A 21,167-nucleotide genomic window follows, 5' to 3' on the forward strand; every position below is an offset into this window, starting at 1 on the left:
ACTTACCGATACCTATTCAACGACATCCCAAGAATAGATAAATCCATGCAAAATACAATAAAAACATCATCTCTACAATGTAGGTATATGACTCCCTATGTGGTGAGATATACCTACTAATTCCAGTCATTTTTATTTTTCATACCTTTATAGAAGTTGGACGGCAGCGTTGGCAGACACGGCTAAATCGAACGATCTTGCGCAGGCGCCTTATTGTCTGCGTAAGGAATCCTAAAAGATTCAACGTCTCTGATGGCGAGACGTGACGTGACGGTCTAACTATTGATCGATTACTGGCCATTTAGCTGTTACTTTACGCATGACAAGCGACGGGCGATCTTTATTATTTCATATTTTGTCTTCTCTCTAAAGTTTTACTTGTTATAATGTTTTTGTTAGGATGTTTTTCTAGAAAATCTATTTATTGCCTATGTAGACAGCTGTAGTCTATATTTAGACTATCAGACGGTCATATCATCGTGTAACAATATTGATTGAAAGTGCACATGCGGAACCTTTAAGCTTGGTGCACATAGAGTTGGGAAAGCGGGATTTAGTATGAAGCCGCGAAAAATTCCGCGCTTAGTGCGCCGCTTGTCCCGCCCCCTGGGCACTGTGTGCAGTAAACATTACCTACTGAAATTGATGATCTATATGAATTTACTCATACATATCGTGTACGTCGATATTTGAAATACGAGTACTTTTTACATAATGAATTACGAATGTTTTGATATACTTACCTACTTTACAAAGCACCTTCAAAAAATAAAACCTATTGCTAAAATGTTTACATACTTATCTTCTAAAAACTTATGCCTTTTCCATCCTAATATGGACTAGGAGCGTGAAAGAATATCTGCGTGTAAAAAAAAGAGTACTGTTCTGTGATGAAGTCCTGAAGGCAAAATTTTGTCTTTTTACGCGCTTTTGAAGAGTTAGGACTACCTATGTCGTGGTACTAATTTCTAACAATTCATGTTAAACCATTTAATCTTGCTACACTAAGGTGAAGGATCTGCATGGTTGAACAGTTGATAGTTGATGCAAGTGTTCGAAAGTACCTAATTACGATACAGGAAAAATCAACAATACTATAGTTTAAGTACGAATATAATTTTGGTACACAATGCGTGGAACGCTGCAAAATCTGTAACTTAAACTATATCAAGCTGTTATTACCATTTACACTTTCTAAACGAATTCCAGGTAGGTACTTCACAAAAATCAGATGATGTTGGTATTATTATAAATATTATATTTTTTTTATATTTTCTTAAATAAATAACACGCATTTCTTCACGCATTTTTATTTGATATTGTCTGTGACCATTAAAACATTATTCAGGTAATTTAATTGTAATTGCGACGGATAGCAAAGTAGCAGTGGAAACATTCTCAAGCATTATCTAATGCATGCATTAACTAAGTATAAAAGAAAAGTTTTTTATTCTGATATTTAGTTAAAAAAATATTGATGATTTATTGCGTTGTTGTATTATTTAACAAATCGTGACTATTTAGTGTAAGTAAGCAGCAGCTCTATACAAATCCCCGGTGTCCGCACTCTCTGGACGGTAAGAAGCATTCACTATAAATACAAGTGGAACTTGTCTATCTGCACATTGCTTCACTAACCACCGAGGCAAGGGGCTCCAGAACCCCCTCGTAGCCTAAAACTAAACTATACTTATATTTTGTGAAAGTACTGGAAGGTTAGCTATTGTTTTTCTTATTTTAATTTAGTGAATTTCTTTTAATTTTTAAATTATTATCTGAATTTTCTTAGTGATAAACTGAAGTTTTATTGGTGTTATTTCAGTTCGACTGACGGAAATATGAAGACTTACAGGACAGTGTTGCTGTGCCTCGGTAAGTGTCCTTACTCCTTATGTGCATACGAGTAAACTATAGTATTTACCTGTAGAGCGCGTATACTGGATTTCCTTCCAGTCATAACAAAATATTGATCATACACATCATAAACTCAAGAGTCGCTGAGATATTCAGACTGATCACGCAGATTGTTCAAAAAGTAAAAAGATCCGTGCTTCGGAAGGCACGTTAAGCCGTTGGTCCTGGTTATTACTTACTGATGTAAGTACGTAGTCGTTACATGAGTCATGTCAGGGGCCTATGGCGGCTCAGTAATAACCCTGACACCAGGGTTGATGGGGTTGGTAATTCACTGCGCCGGCCAAGTAGTTGATGCCATCTGCGCCAAATCTGCAATAGGTCAGGTTAAAAAAACTGATATGTTCTTTTACAAGTAAATACTCTAGTTAGAATGCATCATCATTTTAGTGTGTATACGTTAATTTTACGTACAGTTAGCCTAAATGAAATATAGGTAGTTATAATTTGCAATAAATCCGACAGGGGGATTGTGTCCTTTCTAACATGATGGACATATGCTACGTTCCCCAAAAATAATATAAATGGCGCTGTAGAGATTTAACGTGATAATTACCTGTTTTCTCATTACTCGGGTACAAAATCATTCAAAAATACAATGTGATGGCAGAAGCATGTATAAAAATAATTTTGCTTGAAATTTGGCTTATTATGTATGTTCAATACATGAACATAAATATTGAAAGTGTATAACAACTTTTTATTTTTATAGTTTTAAAATGGTAACTTTAGTATTTTTGTAATGTGGCAACATTGCCATTTGTTTTTTCTCTCTTCTTGACAATGGTGCTAATTCCTGTAAACACCATCTAATTTTATTTTAAGTTATATCTGTCACTTTCTTATCCGCCGAAAAGGAAAGGGACGGGTAATCGACAAGCATAAAATTTATGGAACACACGTCAATTTTAAGCACAAATCTAAAACAACCGTCTAAAAATTCGCCCGGGTTATTCATTTATTTACTCATTCTTCCTAAAATTAAGAGCTGTCAATCATCCGTCCCTTTCTTTTTCGGCGGATAAGAAAATGACAGGTATAACTTAAAGTAAAATTAAGAGATGTCTGCAGGAATCGGGGCCAATGTCTTGCGAGCGGCCGGACGATGTCCGATCTTAAATTGATATTTCTTCAATAGTGAAATCCATATTTCCAAGTTACTTTATTTTATTTACAAACAGAAATAAAAAGGGTCATCACTTATACCGAAAAACAAAGAAAGAGTGTCTGTTAAACATGGAGGGTAATCGAAGGAAAATCTTTACAGCGTCATCTATGTTGTTTTCGAGGAACGTAGCCTGGAAAGTCTCTCATTGACATGGGCGTTACGCTGATCCCTTGTCACCATAATTCATCATATCCATCTTAGGAGTTCGTTTCAACAGTTGCTGCTGGCTTTTCAAGTTATCTTTCATGACTTGTGTCTCTGCCCACCCCCGTAGGGATTACGTGCGTGAGTTTATGTATGTGTATGTACAATTAGTATCTGCCTAGAAATTAAACATGTTAGGTGAAATAAAACTGCAAAACATAAGTTCACCTTCTCAGGCAAGTTTAGTTAAAATATGAACGAAGATTGAACGAAGTATCAATCAAACCATATCTATACCTCAAGAATTTCAAAGTACCTATTTTGAAAAGTACATCGAAAAGAAATAATATATTCCACATAATTTTGAAAATTACGTAGAAAAGCATAGTAATTGAATCGACTAAAAATTTTAAACATTTTTTACATGTTGGGCACATTAAGCATAAGAAGTAAGTGTGTGCGTCAAGCTAGCGGCCTCAAAAAAAAAATGGGCACGAAAAAATAATTTGACCATACCAAAAAATAGTACTCTTATTGAAAAAAATAGTACCTGTTGTAAAAAAATTAGTACCATCACGGTTCTGGATTTATAGCCATGCTTTATTGCACTTGCTAGCTTGACGGTGAGCGAAATTTGGCGAGAGTTAACGACAAGGTCTTTCGCTTTGATTTAAACGCCAAAAAATAGTACCGAAATAGTACTCACCCCCTGCAAAATACCGAAAGTAGTACTTCAACGGTTCCAAAGTTATAAAGGCAGTTCTTTGATCCCGCTAGCTTGACGTTTTGAAAATACCTATTATCTGGGGAATGCTTGCATACTTCAGTTTGTAACTAATGTCAATAAACTCGTATGAAATAGTACTCCCTACCATCATAATTTGGACCTGATTCTCTTTGTAGAAATATGTCAAAAAGTCATTATAACCTATGTCATACATTTATCAAGACAAGTACAGTCGCGAACAAAATTATTACACATGGTCAAGAATGTTGTCAGATTTTAGTATTTTTCCCCATTTTTGGGTAAAAATTGGTGAAGTGCCAGGGTTGTCAGATGAAAGTAATATCATTGTTGAAACTCTTTGAGTTATTCTACAAATACTGCAAATTGTTTATTAACAAACACTTCGATCCGTAACAAATTTAACATGAAGGTATAAATTATAAAATAAAACAGCAGATTAAAAATGTATTATGATGTATTAAAATCACAGATTGTTTTCGATAAGAACTAGACCCATGCAGCCATTTTCTATTAAAATTAGTGCATATGGGTGTATGCAATAGGAATTTTTTGTAATAGCAGCACTCTGAAGTGCAAAGAAATGGTAGGGTAGACCTCCAAAATGGCAATACTTACGAATAAATTGTGAGGTTATGTAATTGTCTACGTGACTGTATCAACAACAAATGTATGGCATAGGTTATGATGATTTTTTAACATTTCTACAAAGAGAATCGGATCAAAATTATGATGGTAGGGAGTACTATTTCATACGAGTTTATTGACATTAGTTACATACTGAAGTATGCAAGCGTTCCCCAGATAATAGGTATTTTCAAAACGTCAAGCTAGCGGGATCAAAGAACTGCCTTTATAACTTTGGAACCGTTGAAGTACTACTTTCGGTATTTTGCAGGGGGTGAGTACTATTTCGGTACTATTTTTTGGCGTTTAAATCAAAGCGAAAGACCTTGTCGTTAACTCTCGCCAAATTTCGCTCACCGTCAAGCTAGCAAGTGCAATAAAACATGGCTATAAATCCAGAACCGTGATGGTACTATTTTTTTTACAACAGGTACTATTTTTTTCAATAAGAGTACTATTTTTTGGTATGGTCAAATTATTTTTTCGTGCCCATTTTTTTTTTGAGGCCGCTAGCTTGACGCACACAAGTAAGTACCATGTTACCAATTCAAAACAAAAATAATAGGATAAAATTGATAACACCTGGATATAAAAAAAAAAAACTCTAATTCGTAACAACTCGCGACTCGCAAGGTTCATACAAAAGACATCAACGGGATCAAATTTTCTTTATTACAATTCTAAGTTATAAAAGTGCATAAAATAGTAGGTTTTGAAGAAAATACTTCGTTCTTCGAAAATACCATTCAATAAGTACCAAGTTGCTCTGTGATAAGTACCTAACACATAAAGGGATGCAATGGAGCATACAAAATACGTATATAATAAAAAAATCTAAAATTATTTTTTCGCAAGATTCATATAAAAGACATCAACGAAAGCGAATTACAAATCATAATTATAACACTTATGTGGATGAATTTTAAAATTTGCTATTTTTAGGTTATAAAAAAAATTATAAAAAAATTAGGTTATAAAAAACATCTAATGCTTCTCGATTTAACTAACATAAAATAGCAAATACTTTATTGCACACAGAAAATACAAAAAATAGGCCTTATTGCTAAGTAGCAATCTCTTCCAGGCAACCTTTGATGAGATATTTCATATTATATAAAATAGCTGAAAAAATATAGCTAAACTTTTTTTTTTACTTACACGGTACATCTGAAAAATGTAACATTATTAGAATCGCACAGGACAGAGATATAGTATATTGCCAATTGCGTAAGAGACGAGAGATATGTCACTCTAATCGTGTTACTTTTTGAAGGGCATACGTGACACGGGCTTTAAGCTGAATGCACATTTTAGCCGAGAAACTTAATTTTGTATGAAACCACGTGCAAAAATATATTCCCAGCTTTTTCGACTCATTGAGTAACTGCAGCAAGCATAAAACCTTATAGATTCGTTATAGATTCGTTTCATTTAGCATTTACTCCGGCTAGTCTTCGTCTATCGTGTGGGTTGTGAGGTGGATTACCAACCATATCAGCCCTGGTATCAGGGTTACTCCGGTTAGTAATAGCAATAAAACTATACCATCGGACTACTCGTAAGAACCTAATTCTCGCTTACTAACCGCTGTACAATACATTGAGGTAACCATTACGGGTAGGTACACATGATTGATTCCCTGATATACTTACCTATGTAATAATGAAAATGTAATTGTTCTTTATGATTATGTAGGCTTGTTCCGAATGCTTCCACACGATCGCCTGATAGCATTTCCGTAAACGCGTGATACAATAAGTTAGATAACACATTCATCATTAGTTCGTTAAATACATTCCATGTAACGTTACAGCTAATTATGCTGGCAATATAACCATTACTGATCAGCTAACTAGCCGCAAAAAATATAAACTGTTACACATACCTATATAAAGAACTAAATATACAATAAAAAAAACATATATAAATATCATATAATTAGAAAGGTACTATTAGTTGATTATACGTATAGGCATATAATGATCGTGTAAAGAAAGTGTATTCGTGGTAATAGGAACTTATACTAAAACTTACTTACTTTATGCTTTTTGCATCACACTTTTGTTTCCATCCATCCGTCCAGACATCTTCGTAGGTATAGATACTTGAGTAGGTACACAAAAAGTATGTAGCAGATGAATAGCATTTGGAATGTATTTTATTTTCAGGGGCTCTCTCGTTCGCCAGTGCGGCGCCAGCGCCTGCAGCTAGAGACAACTCGCCGCAGCACGCGGAGTACGAGTACGACTACGACAACTCTGCGCAGGCAAGCCAGGCGCAGGAGCCGGCCGAGTCCGCTAGCCATTATGACGCGTATATCCAGGACGTGCAGGCCGCGGCCACCGGCGACGGCGGCGCTAAGAAAGGCTTCAGCAGAGGCAGTGGCCTAAGAACCATCGCTGTCGGCTCCGCAAACCAAGCTAAAACCGCTCTCGGAAACCAAGCCGCCGCTGCGTACCAAGCCGCTTATGTAGCAAAGAATACCCTGGCTCAGTCCGCTGCTCAGGCCTCGGCCACGGCTCAGGCGGCCCTCGCCGGCAAACAAGTGATCCTGTCAGGATTGGAACAGCAAGTGAGAGACGCGAAGGTGGCCCTGCAAGGAGAAGAGATGCAGCTGCAGCAAGCGAAGAGATCAGCCCAGGCGGCGGCGCAGGCAGCGCAGCAGGCTATGCACCAGGTAAGCGTCACTTCAAAACTCTAAATAATCACAATTTATCATTGATTCCCAAATTTATTTTGTGGTTCTAATTATAATTAAAAACCGGGCTCTGCGATTATTATACTTCACATATTTAGTGTTAAAATGCTATGCGAACATACCTAAGTACACGTTATTCTTTATTATGTAGTCGAGACATTTAGCAAGCAAGGTTATTTATTATGCTCATATAATACGACAATGAACTCATTTAATCAATAGTCGAACAAAAAGTAAACAAGAAACTATGTGAAATCAATGTCAGATCTAATATCAAAAAAATCTTTAAAAAATAACGTTAGATCGAAATGAACAGTTTAGTAAAAACTCTCAGCGCCAATATTGCGTAAACCGACCGATTCAAATTCACAAAGAAAATAAAACTATGTGGCGATAAAAAAAAATATTGAGTGCTAATAATTATTTACGTAACCAGCGAAAGTCGCTCCAGTTGTTTTGTATGCATTTTGTTTTTACTTACACGTCGGTATTTTCTGAACTAATTTCGTCAAACAATTAATTTGAGCTTTTTCGGGAGTCCTTATTCAAATCTTGTAACCACAACCTTGTCGATTGCTTATATAAAACCAGCACCTAAGCGTTTCTCTATTGTTATTCTTGATTATCTGCACATTTAGTTGCAGTTGTCGACGTGACGTCGTATAATATGGAGTAATGCGCATTGCATTACCGTAGTTGATTTTAATAAACTGAATAGTAAGATTAAGGTACAATTTGTAATCGATTGCCTTACGGTGGGGTAACCTGAAACTTTGCAAATGATTTAAAAAACCTCCGCTCGGGCGACATCTTGCGAAATGACTTGAGAAAGATCCGTCGCGGAGGCGAATTAGTTTCGAAATTGACAATCGATATTTGTATAGAGGACAAAGGTAAAGTTAATAAGCAATTTATAAATATACTTAAAAATACATCCTGTAAAAAAACGTACATTCATAACACACTAGCGTGTTACTTATAAATAAAGCTTTATATTTACAATTTCATGATTCACTTAATTTAAAAAATCCTATGTCAACTGAAAACTTCTAAATTGAGCAATTCAATTAGTCCATGTCATGGTCCAATTGTGAACTTCATTACTAACTTCAAATTATTTTTGGAGACTTTCTTAAAGACAACATGTATTGTCAATTTCAATCGCTGACGAAACAAGTTCGGTGTTCAAGGTTATAGCACAAATTTAATGCTTGGTTACTCATTAATAGTCTGAAATTATTGTCGCACTCGGAGGCTCAATTTGAATATTGACGTTTTTCGTAATCACACCAATAAGGCGCTGACCGCAAAACTTTTTGTTCCTATTGCTTTGCTACGTAGACTTGACCCGTAAGTACTACGTCCACGAGTTACAATTTTTGATACACCGTGAACAATTTTATAACTAACAAACATTAATATAATTACGTAAAGTTTTGCTACCCGTAATCTTACAGTGTAGAGAACTTCAGAAAAAGTAACGAGTTACCTAGCAGTGCTCCACTTAGGGCATTGCTTCCATTATCCAATTTAATAGAATAAAATAAAATGTAAAAGAAAAAGTGCAAGACTGTTCCACTCCATGTAATGTAAAAAAAAAATGTCCCGATCGAAGTAATTACTGTTACATAAACACAATTCCGTGACAGAAAAGTTATAAACTCATTCTTGTTAGATAGTAATGCTTACTTCTAAACATCGAAGATGGAAAGTTGACGGAAACGCAACGAGTGATAGGAATGAGCGACATTCGATACGGTCTAACGAGATAACTTTACAAGGTTCTTTGATTTCAATTTAATCAATAATTTAATGGCTACACATTAAGTATGCAACTTTTGCGAAGTGAAAGTGATTATAAGCTGTGCGAATATTTAGCGGCGGTGAACTGTAATTTGGCGAATCATGCTGTAGTTACTGCTTGGTGACTTTAAAGTGAAATGCAGCGAATTAGACACTGTTAACACGAATTAAAATATATTACATTCAGAGGTGGTACCGCTTTACAGGCCGGGCAGCGAGATTAAACTCAAACTCAAAAACATCAACAACTCGGACATTACAGAAAAAAACCCACCGGGCGAGAGCACTCAGCACTCTCCATATGTCCGGCCAAGTAGTTAATGCCATCTGAGGCAAACCTACGAAAAGAATTACCCGGTCCGAAAGGTTACCGGTATTGCCTCTGTAAACTTTTATGCAGCGAGCTTATAACTTCTGTTGTGTTTGCTCATAAGCTTCATACGGTGACGTTTTCTAACCATTCTATCGTTTGCAGGTGAACGTGATCCAAGCCGCGTTGAACGCTGCGCAAGCGACGTCGGAAAACGCTAACGAGGCAGCGTCCCAAGCGGCGGGCGAGCTGGGCGCCCAGACCGCCATGGTGGGGGCTGCCAGACAACGGCTGCACACCCTGCAAGAACAGTTGCATGGCGTCAGGATCGACTTCGAGGCCACGCAGTCTGCTGCTAGAAAGGCCCAGGTATGTTCACCACGCTCGTGAGGAGCTCGGTGGCGCAGCGGTAAACGCGCTCGATCTGCGATTGTTGAAGTTAAGCAACTTTCGCAAAGGCCAGTCACAGGATGGGTGACCACAAAAAAAAAATCATCTCGAGCTCCTCCGTGCTTCGGAAGGCACGTTAAGCCGTTGGTCCCGGCTGCATTAGCAGTCGTTAATAACCATCAATCCGCACTGGGCCCGCGTGATGGTTTTAGGCCCGATCTCCCTATACATCCATAGGGAAGGCCCGTGCCCCAGCAGTAGGGGCGTTAATGGGTTGATGATGATGATGATTATTTATTCTATGCCACTGTCTCAAATAGCAACCGTGCAAACATACTATCTGTAAGGTTCAGTGGTTAGAGAGTTCATAATGGCTTCGATTCCCGATATTTTTGTTTAGTTAGGACATTGCAGGCTGAATCACCAAATTATCTGAAAGCAAAATGATTCTGTGCTTCGGAAAGCACGTTAAGCTGTATTGGTTACCATCTATTACTCCAGGAAGAACGTAGTTGTTATATAAGCTAGACGCCAGGATTGATGGTGTCGATCATTGACCTTATAAGCTGCACGAGAGAAGAATACTCGTTGGTATTCTTAAACCGCTACTCTGCCCTTATACACCGTAGCTATCTCAATCTACAAGTCTATTTATGTAGGGTTAGACAAAGGGGGTTCAAAATTCCAGTAACTTTTATGCAATGGCGGCCCTAGCAAAATATTTAGGTGGTGCTTAAAATACAAAATTTTTCGATTCATTTACGGCCACCGAAATATACCTAATTAATTATTTTAAAAATGTATTTTACGGCCACCCGGTATGAGTTTTATGTGGCCGCAATCTAACCCGATGATGTCTTAGTTTGCGGCCAGGGTGAACCAGTCTTGCTTGGTTGACTTTGGCGCCTCTCTATTTCGGCGCCCTAGGGCCGCCACTCACACACATTTATGTTTTCACGCATTGACTATCTACTTGATCGTCCAGTAGGTATGTAGTAAGTATGTTCCTACTCTAAATATCATGAATGGTACGTACTAACTTCAGCGAATAGTACTTACTCGATTGATATTATTGTGTAGATATTTATAATGGAAGATAGTGACATTGGTTGCTTTACTTCTAACAAATCAATAACAATACATCAAATCTGATAAGTCTTTGCGACTGCAGATAAAAAAAGCGGATTTTATTGATGTGGGAATTTCATAGCGTCTTACCCTGGTGGGAAATAGTCGTTTTGTACCTACGTATGATGTGTAGTGTAACATGGAAACATGTTTGGTTGTTGCAGGCGGCCGCTCAGCAGGCGCAGGCGAACGCGGCGGCGGCGGCGGCGAAGGCGGCGGCGGCCGGGCTCGGCAGCAAGCATGCGCACGACGCCTCCCACGAAGGTACGAGCGTCGAGGAGTACGCGGCCGCGCCCGCGGACAACTCCGCCGCACACGACTATTACACGCATCAGTCGAACTTCCAACACCAGTAGCTCATAGGTTTTAGGTAAAACGTTCTGAGGATCCGTCCCCGACATATCACCACAACCAATGTTATTTATCAAACGATACCCACGGTATTCGGAATCCTCAGAACGAAAAAAGGTTATCGATAGAATAGGATATTAACTATTCTTGTCATATATTTTTTTTTACTTTCTACGAAATCATGTGATCATAAGTATTATCCTATTTAAGAAATCCTATTCTGATCGTAACCGACTAAAAGTAGCATTTCTACAAAATGTAAATAAGAAAGTTGTTTGTTTGTAATTAATTATCTAGATTCTGAAATTTTCAGGCTCTCTTTGAATACTAATTCAATTTTTTTACTTAGCTTTTTATACTTTTTTTACTACAATTGTATTTATATTTTATTGTCGAATGAGCTTTCAGTTTTGTATATGTATAACATAGGGTAGTTATATTGCAAAAATGAAGGGCAATAGTACAATAGGAACGAATTAGATAGCAGGCTACTAACCAGAATAAGTGCGATGTCTCGAGGAAGCCATAGAGCGTTTATTGAAATGAATGGTTATGCAGACAAACCGGAGTGTATTTAAAATAAAGAATGTTTTGTTATATGTTTTTGTTATTTACTATTGACTTGACTTGTTCTTGACAATACTCGACTGCATTTAAATTTTCTTACTTGACTTCTCCTTCTGACTCTTACAGGACATCACACTTGATTCTATTACTTACTTTGACTTGACTAACTGTATCCCTTTATTTAAGCTTGTAATAGTAACCCTAGATTTTAAGAAGTGTCTAATGATTTGTGCATGTTTGTACTTACAACCGATTTATATAACATAATCATTTGATACGTTCATTTAGTTTTAAGCTGTTTATCAAAACCTGGAAATGGCTCGTATTTCCAAGCAAGTTACAGCTATCATGTGCACCGACTTTACTAATAGTATATATTTGTAAAGACGTACTCGTACTAGCTCGCCATTAACACTGCACTGATGGCTCGGACCACACCTACTAAGCTGCCACTAGGGTGACGTGTTGTCTATGTGGGACAAGGCTTCTCTCGCTTCCAGACGAATCTGACGGATTCGTAAAGCGGGCTCTTTCCCTTCTTTCAGAGTGGTCCAGCCCAGTCCAGCAACACCCTCATCAGTCCAGCGCAAAGCAAACCTTGCACCCAAAACATCAAGACTCCACAGTTAAATCATTCCATCATCAGCACTCACCATCGCCACTAACCTTCGACCTTTCTTCTCATTCGAAGCCGACTGTACAAAAACCGGAAACTTCTGCCAAAATCCAGATCCTACCGGTCCCTTCTCACGACAAACAGACCAAACAACCTACTAAAATTCCGTCAGAAATTACGCTTAACTTAGATGATGCGAACCCCTTCGATAGGGCGTTCCCGGATAGTTACGTTGATTTTAAAGGATTTTTTGACAACAATGGGAAAACTAAGTACGGGTTCTCATGGCGGTAGCCCTGCATGGTACGAGGTAGGTGTACACATTGTGAACATTATTTTTGAGGTGTACCTATAATAAACGTTATAATAAACGTGTTATAGGTACAGAGTTACATGCTTCACTTTTGATGGTGCTCTCTAAATTACAGAATCAGTGGTAGCGGAGAAGGAGGAAGTACAAGAAGAAGAAGAGGAAGAGGAGGCTGACGAGGAGGAGGACTGCGACGAATGAGCCCTCCGCCCCCTCCGCGCCCCTTAGTTATACTACTTGCCATCTTCTTATAATTCGTTGTAACTATTTTATAAACTATTACCTACTTTACTACGTAAGAACATAATACAATTAAACATGTTTTTACACATTTAATGTTTTCATTTTCCAACGAGGAAGTTTGCAGGCTACGTTCTCCAAAAATAATATAGGTGGCGCTAACGTGATTAAACGTAATAATTACTTATTTTCTCGCTACTCGAGTACATAATTGTAAAAAATAATGGCAGAAGTAATGGCAGTAGAAAAAATAATTGTTGCTTGATATTAGGATCACATTATGTATGTTGCTACCTTTATTGCTGTTTTTTATTTTGATCAGAATAATAATGTGTGGAAGATGTAATTGTGCCTGGGTGTAATGAAACATATTATACACCCAAAAACAAAGATAAATGATGCATAAGTATGTCTGTTGTGGTAAGAGTACTGGGAATAGGGGTATAGACGGTTAACCGAAGGCGAATCTGTATAGCGCCATCTGTATTTCTTTGAGGACCGTTGCTTGGAAATTCCATGATTCAAAGACAACGTTTTTCGCGACAATAAGTACAAGCCCTATTGGTTATTAGATAGGTATTTACTTTTGTAAATGCTTCGCTAACGTAGATCAGGTTATACTTTCGCTCTCAGGTCGAATAACGTAGGTAACAAAATTCAATTCAATAAAGTACTAACCACATCAAAATAAACTTATAAAAAATAATTAAATACTCATACATAAACAGCCTATATACGTTCCACCGCTGGGCACAGACCTCCCCTCAATCAAACGGAGGGGGTATGGGAGTATACTAAAAAAAATACTGAATAATTTTACTCACTGCTGTCAATTGTTATTGAAAAAGTTATAGTTGACAAATTTCGATATAAGATTATTTGGATGATTGAATCGTAAGTAAGTACCTACATTTAGACTAGAGTTAAATACATAAATGCAGCCATCACAGCAGATTCGATTGAATGTAGGACTCCTTCATTCTACAGTAGGAGTAACTCTCACAAAAAGGATTTTTCTTGTAGGTAGGTAGTCCTGTGGTTGGGTACAAGGTCTGTACGATTCACGATCTGGAGGTCCGAGTTCGATTCTCGATGGGGAATCGACTGTCGAAGTCAATCCTTTGTTTTGTTAGGAGATGTCAGAAAAATAAAATGATTTCGTGCTTCCAAAAGCTCATACGGGTGCACCACATAATAATGTGGAGCACTTAGTAGAAGATATTCAAATCCTATATTATAGGATTTATAGTAATAAGTACACAAATAAATATTTTATCTATTTATTTCCATAATTGTCGACTAATATGTCGATTCGTGACTAAGGTCAATATATTGACAATTTGAAACACGTACCTATTATACCTAGACAGTATAATAAAGAGTAGTACAGAGACAGTATAATGAAGACCTATGTAGGTACTTAATTATAATTAATAAAAAATACACGCTGGTACCTACACAAAACTTTTGAATTTTTGATTGTTTTTTTATAGTTGAACCAGATTTATGCCTAAAAGTACTTACCCTGTTTTTTAAAACAGTCAAACCTGAATGGCGATGAGCCCTTGATATATCTACTTACCACCACACCTTCATCCTATCTACCTATTTACTTTTTAAGGAATATATTGATGAACCTAAACATTTTATTAGCTAATGAAATCTTTTAAGATTAGTATAATTTTAATATACCTATATCTAAGTACTCAGATCATTGTTAAGGTTATATTTTTAACATTTATTCCTTCTATCTGACCTCAACTTAACCATAGTATAAATAGGTCCTTTCTTACGTCATAATTAATGATAAATAGAATATAAAAAATACTTATTCAGTTCATGTTGAAGTTAAAGCTAATGAAGGAGACAAGAGTCTTGACTAATAAATAATGTTAAAAGTAACCTGGGTAAAATATAATGTACCCGTAGGTAATTCGATTAAAATAAGTATCTGTAAGTATCTCCATGGCCAATTGTAAAAATGACCTTCAAAAAATAACAAGATACCTACTTAAGTGTATAATATTTAGTTTTACTAAATAAATTAAATAAAGGAAGAATATACTTTACGTTACTTTATCACATTCCATGTGTTTCCATAAAAAGATCACCGCGTGGCGTGGACTTAATTTTAAATAGGCCTACTACTTACTGAATGTTATCGATCATAGTTTTATGCTAAATAATAATTGGTAGTTGTATATTACTTTCACTACCTACCATATAGCCTTTCGTGTAAGAGCTTCAAGACTTTAATTAAATACAATATATTGACAACAATATTAAATAATGCTGCCTTTGTAGGTATCAAGAAGAATATCATCAAACTAATTGCAATATCGCGGCCATAAGCCGCGGCGGTACTTGCCCTTCCCCCTGCGAGACCTACTATCAGAACCCCCAGCCCCAGCCTCTCTTGCTCTTATATCCTCCACGAGTTTCAAAACATTGCAGCTGTCGACCATTTTTGCCAACTCATCAGGTACTATCTTATCTGCTGCCTCGAGAACTTTCGCCAGATCTTTAGCGTGTACAATATCTTTCTTTGTAATAAAAGTCAAAGCTGCACCATTTCCTGTTAATCCAATCCGGGAAACGTACTCCTCCATATTTGGCGGGAAATCGTAGTTAACGACATTCGTCATGATTCTGATTTGAACCAATTCGTCAACCAAAACATCCGTCGCAAGTATAATGTTTATACTTCCATCAATCTCTTTTACTCTATCGTCAGGAAGAGATATGTATTCAATGCCATTGTGTAGTAACGCTGTGGCAATTTGCGAAGCAGTTTCATAGTCTCCGCAAAAAATTATTGTATCTTGTTTAAGAGTCTTGTTGATGAATTTTAACAAGGCGGGTAGTTTGTTTGCAGCCTTAAGAAATTTGAATTTTGGAGTTACTGGTGAAATAGAATCAATATTTAAACCACCTACCCTCACTACCAATGGGTCATTCATGAATTGCTGGGCCACACGTCGCACTTCATACGGCCAGGTAGTTGAAATCGTGACTGTTTGCTTATCAGGTCTCACTTTTGCTAAAGCTTGTATTATTTCACCTTCATATCCCATTTCCAGCATCTTGTCAGCTTCGTATACAACGATGTAAGAGAGGTTAGATGTCTTCACATGTTCAGCCATGACTAAATCATGAAACCTCCTTGGGGTCGCAACAACAATATCCGCGCCTCTTTTAAGAGCTCTGATCTGTTTCTTATTATTTCGTCTATTATAATATAAGCAAACTGAAGTAATATTATCGTATTTATACTTCAAAATTTCTCTGTTGATATCTTCAACTTGTTCCCGATTGAGAGCCAAAATAAGTACCATAGGGCCGTCTTTTTTATCTCGTTGTATTAATTGTCCATTAATGTGTATAAATGCAGGGATTATAAACGCTAAGGTCTTACCTCGGCCGGTCGGAACTACGGCAATCATATCTTCCCCTTTCATTATTACTGGCCAGGCCTGACTCTGTATAGGTGTTGGGCGAGTAAACCCGTGCCTGCGAATTATATTCATCATTCCTGGGAAATTTCGAAGTACGTGTTGAAGTGCAAACACAGGTCTGACGGTCCGCCCCACACTGGTGGACCAAAGCCGGCTTATAGATGTTTCATTGTTTTCCCGCCACATAGTAATTTTATGATTAGTCATAGCTGTCACTTCTGGGTCTTCTCTGTAGAAATCTTTCACTAGCGGCAAAGCAAAGGGAGTATAGCCATGTGGGTGATATATTGGCCCAAGCTGCGGGTGAATCTCAGGTAGTGAAACGGTACCAGATTCAATAACAAATTCATGATACATACGTCTTTGTTGAGAGGCCATGTCCACTTCAAGACAACAATTGATCAAGTTGTCTGTATCTTCATCGGGGCTAAAGTATAAGCGATATCTAGGAGCTCGGCGTCCGAAGTCAGGGCCACGTCGTCCGTACCAACTTCGAGGAGTGGTAATTGTATCCGAGTTGTGGTGTTGAGTGTTTCTTGTGACTTGAGCCCACGTGGCAGCAGCTGCAGCAGTCGCCGCGTAGGCAGCGGCCGCGATGGCCGCGGCGTTGACACGCGTTGAGCTTGCGCCTCCTGCGGGGCCCGAGGGGGCCACGGGACGCGCATCCCCCGTGTCACCTGGAACTCCCGTGCCATCCGCTCCAGCCACATCACCTGCACCACCCGCGGCCCCTCTAGCACCAGCCAGCTCGTTTTTCATCCCGTCTTCTTCGCATTCAGCCATTTCTGTGGGGCAAATTATTTTCAAGATTATTATGGACTGTGATATTATTGCTCCTATAAGTACAGTAGTAGATTAATTTAATTAAACAATGCTATGTTTAGGTTTCTTTCTACCATTTATTCATAGATATACTACTTATTCTTTCTTGTTGATGGTTCTATTAGTTTATTTTTTATTTTGACCAGTAACAATCGGCAGTAGTAATCGGTTACATTACAACGTTGACGGTGGATCCGTACAGTTCGCGAAGCGTATTTTTTGTGGTACTGTGAGTACCTTTATACCGTTTGTGTTATGCGAGTGGAGGTGCCTACGAATTTGTCAGAATATATATTATCATTTTCTGATAGGTACGTCGCTCTTACACCAGAATTATCAAATTGTCTGTCCTGCTATCATACGCACCGCACTAGAGCCATAGAATAAGGAATAATACTACGTACCTACTACAGCGTAAATAGTAGCTAAGCACCTAATTCCCTAACGTTTATTTTGTATGAAAACCGCTGTCGCCGGCTCAATTCTAATACTAATACTACTGCAAACAGATAACTACGATAGCTCTACTGCTTCTCAAATTCTTAACCGCTTTACCGGCACTATCTGTATAATTGTATATATTATGTGATAGGCTGCAATTTTAACATTACTTTTCATAAGATACCTACTTACTGCACACAAAAAGTTTTTTTTTATAAATAGCCAATCATACTAACCTATAAAATGCTACTTAGGTTCTATGACAATCTTGTGACGTATCGAGTAGGCGCCGCTACTTCAAAAGCGCACCCCTGATGCCGGGCAGCAGCGGTATCAGTACTGGTTGGAGGCCGAGGAAATGGATTCTGGTAGGGCTCTAGCTAGAATTTCACCGATTGAGAAATTGGTCGGTGTACTACGGAACGGAAGGCGATAGGGGCAACCACCTTTCTACACGCCCTATCTATGGAGTATTGAAGGCGATTACTCCACCGACAAGAGCGCAGCTCTTAAATAAAGAGAGAGAGAGAGAGATGATTAGGAGGGATCTCCTTGCATGATACTCGAATATTTGCTCATACTGTAGGGCGCGTGTCACGCTCACTTGGCCTTTCCAACCTCTTTCCTCTATTCCGTGGCCTAAGTACCTACTTATTTAGATTGAATTTGCAGCGCCTATAAGAGTATTTACTTACCTAAGTCCGGAGTAGGTTTAGTACTTCCAGGTTGATTAGGGTAGTGAGTTGCCTACACGGAGTTCTTAGTAAGTACTTATTAATTAGTTTACCTCTGGCATTTTGCTACTTAGCTGGACAAATGGTTTTCAACCGGTAATTACAAAAAGACAACAGGACTGAGGGTACCCAGATGGGCGCCAATTTCGGGTAAAGGTGTCTGAGGGGATTATGTCTGAGAGAAGCGCCCCTGAGCGATAATAGGTGAAAGGCTTATTGCTCAGGGGCGCAGCGGGGCCGGTATAAGAATCCTAAAGTGTTTGCTATTGCGAGCTGATTGAAAGCATCTGAGTATGGCTAGAGTCCGGGTAACCCGAATGCAGTGTGCAGTGTGTGTGGTCGCTATGTAGGTATCTGGGCGGGATTGTATTTTCGTGTGAAGTAGGGAAACTAGTTTTGTGGTCTTTGTACCTATATTCATTTAAACTAAGCGTTGTACAGTAGTGGGTAAGGTATTTTAACATCATACGATATAAAATTCACTCTAGCTACATACATCGAATGTCGTTATTCCCACGCCCTAATAGGGTGGGCAGAGCCACAAGTAATCTGAAGCTGCTTTTATGCTGGTTGGACGAACAAACAACAGAACGCATTCAGCTGTTTAATCTTCCTGAGCATGTTATAAAAACCGACCGAGAATTATCCTTTTATATGGGCGATGAGCTGATTAGGGTAAGGTCTAGGAGTGAACTATAAACATAGAATGCATCGCCAGCGTAGTTTTATTTTCTGTAAAATTGATTTTTGGTTCCGCGCATGCGTAGTTCCAGTACGGATGATGCTATATACCCTACCTGTAGCATGTAACATGTTGTTTACTAGAAATGCAAATAAATAAACACAATATGCACTTATCTAAGCCTATTGTGAAATTAGACAGTATAATTCACTTGCTGCGGTTGGCCTTCGTAAACAATAATAGGGCAAGAGACTAACCGAAAGCTACCGGCTTGGCTTACCGACTGTCAAAAGCCATATGCAACCATTTGCCTATTTGCGTGCAGTGCAGTCCGAAGCACAAGAGAACCTTGGAACGAGATCTATGAAATTTAGAGATTAAAGAGATTTTGTTCATTGGACTCTCTACTTTGTAGCTGGGGACGAGACTACGAGGTTTAAAATATTCCACCAGTGTTTACTCTGGTCGTCTTCCATACTGAGTATTACCTATCTAATATTAGTACTTATAAATTAAAAAATATTATAAACTCACCGATTATTATGGGAGCACCAAAACAGTAAACTTCACAGTTCGAGTGTTCGGGCAGAAAGGAAGAAAACAAATCGGATCGTATTGATTTCTGCCGGGAAGCTGCTAGGGATGTGAAAGGATGTGCACAGGCAGGGGCTCGCCTCTAAACATCCGGTTAGTGTAAACCGGTAAATACTTGAAGATTAGTCAAATTTAAAGTGAAATTTAAAATGATGTTCGGATGTTTTCTCGTGGTAAGTATACATGACTGAATTTAAAAGACTGGTACGATCTTCTAAAATTGGCACACCCTGGACACTTCACATTAAACACCCCGTTTTACACAGACGCTACACATTGACGTTACCGTATAAACGCGCACGCATCTGTGTGTGTCACGTCTGAAGCCATACGATTGAAGACTAAACTATGTTCGAAGGAGGATGTGGTAAACCTATCTCAGCCGCTGCCGCTGGTGGGGAACGGAGAGTTGCCGTTCTAAATGTAGTATTATTCCTTGTTCTATGATATGGGTGTAAACATACTTATACCACAAAGTTTATTACTACGTACGGAAATGACACTCACCTCTCCCCACCGAAACTAGATACCGCAACACCCCACACGCTAAGTACGCCGATAGTTATTCATTAGCCTTGGATACGATAACTTCTGAGTAGGGTACTTAATTATATTTGTCGTTTTTAAATAACATTATGATAATTTATTTCTGTATCAGAGAGCGATAAAGATGTTTAGATAGTTTTTCGTTGCTAATCATATTGACAGTATAATGGGTACTATTAATAGGTTATTGTGAAAAGAATAACAACCAAGTCTACCTAGCAATATAAAAATTGTGTTTGAATACCTACTACAGACATATTTCTGTATATTTATTAATAATTTCACTCGATAGATAGGTAGGTAGTTAAGTAATTACTCACACACATAAGCACGATTCGAGTCGAATAGGTAGGTGTATGATGTGCCCGAGGTAATGTGTGCTCGATTTATACGGAGATGAAATAAAGGAGATTCTGAGTAAAGTACCTATAAAAAAGACCGTTCTAAGTTTTTCTTCATTTCGTAGGTACTTACAACCTAGATTGATAGGTACGTACCTACTTATCAAAAATCCCAAGGACCAAGTGGAAAATCCTTTATCCTTGAGATTCAACCCGAACAAGTAAGTAGGTCATCATCATCATCACCAGCTCATTAACGTCCCCACTGCTGGGGCACGGACCTTCCCTATGGATGGATAGGGAGATCGGGCCTTAAACCATCACGCGGGCCCAGTGCGGATTGATGGTTATTAACGACTGCTAAAGCAGCCGGGACCAACGACTTAACGTGCCTTCCGAAGCACGGAGGAGCTCGAGATGATAACTTTTTTTTTCTGTGGTCACCCATCCTATGACCAGCCTTTGCGAAAGTCGCTTAACTTCAACAATCACAGACCGAGCGCGTTTACCGCTGCGCCACCGAGCTCCTCTGTAGGTATAT

At 38.3% G+C, this 21,167-nt stretch overlaps 2 protein-coding genes across 3 annotated transcripts; one reads left to right on the forward strand and one right to left on the reverse strand.

Annotated features, from left to right (window-relative positions):
- Positions 1-1,638: 1,638 nt before the first annotated feature.
- LOC126380472 (translation initiation factor IF-2-like) lies at positions 1,639-11,920 on the forward strand. Of its 2 annotated transcripts, XM_050029908.1 has the most exons (5): positions 1,639-1,715; positions 1,823-1,872; positions 6,767-7,275; positions 9,575-9,778; positions 11,092-11,920. In XM_050029908.1, the coding sequence occupies exons 2-5, from the start codon at positions 1,839-1,841 to the stop codon at positions 11,281-11,283; spliced, it is 939 nt and encodes a 312-aa protein (XP_049885865.1). In that variant the 5' UTR covers positions 1,639-1,715; positions 1,823-1,838; the 3' UTR covers positions 11,284-11,920. The 2 variants fall into 2 exon arrangements, with proteins under 2 accessions (XP_049885865.1, XP_049885866.1); XM_050029909.1 differs by lacking the exon at positions 1,639-1,715 and having other exon boundaries at positions 1,717-1,872.
- Positions 11,921-15,302: 3,382 nt separating this feature from the next.
- LOC126380454 (probable ATP-dependent RNA helicase DDX53) lies at positions 15,303-19,747 on the reverse strand. Its single transcript, XM_050029880.1, has 2 exons — positions 19,680-19,747; positions 15,303-17,251 (listed from the first exon to the last, which is right to left on the reverse strand). The coding sequence occupies exon 2, from the start codon at positions 17,247-17,249 to the stop codon at positions 15,339-15,341; it is 1,911 nt and encodes a 636-aa protein (XP_049885837.1). The 5' UTR covers positions 17,250-17,251; positions 19,680-19,747; the 3' UTR covers positions 15,303-15,338.
- Between the last annotated feature and the right edge of the window lie 1,420 nt (positions 19,748-21,167).

This window comes from Pectinophora gossypiella, chromosome Z, assembly GCF_024362695.1.
Source record: "Pectinophora gossypiella chromosome Z, ilPecGoss1.1, whole genome shotgun sequence".
Lineage (NCBI taxonomy): Eukaryota > Metazoa > Arthropoda > Insecta > Lepidoptera > Gelechiidae > Pectinophora > Pectinophora gossypiella.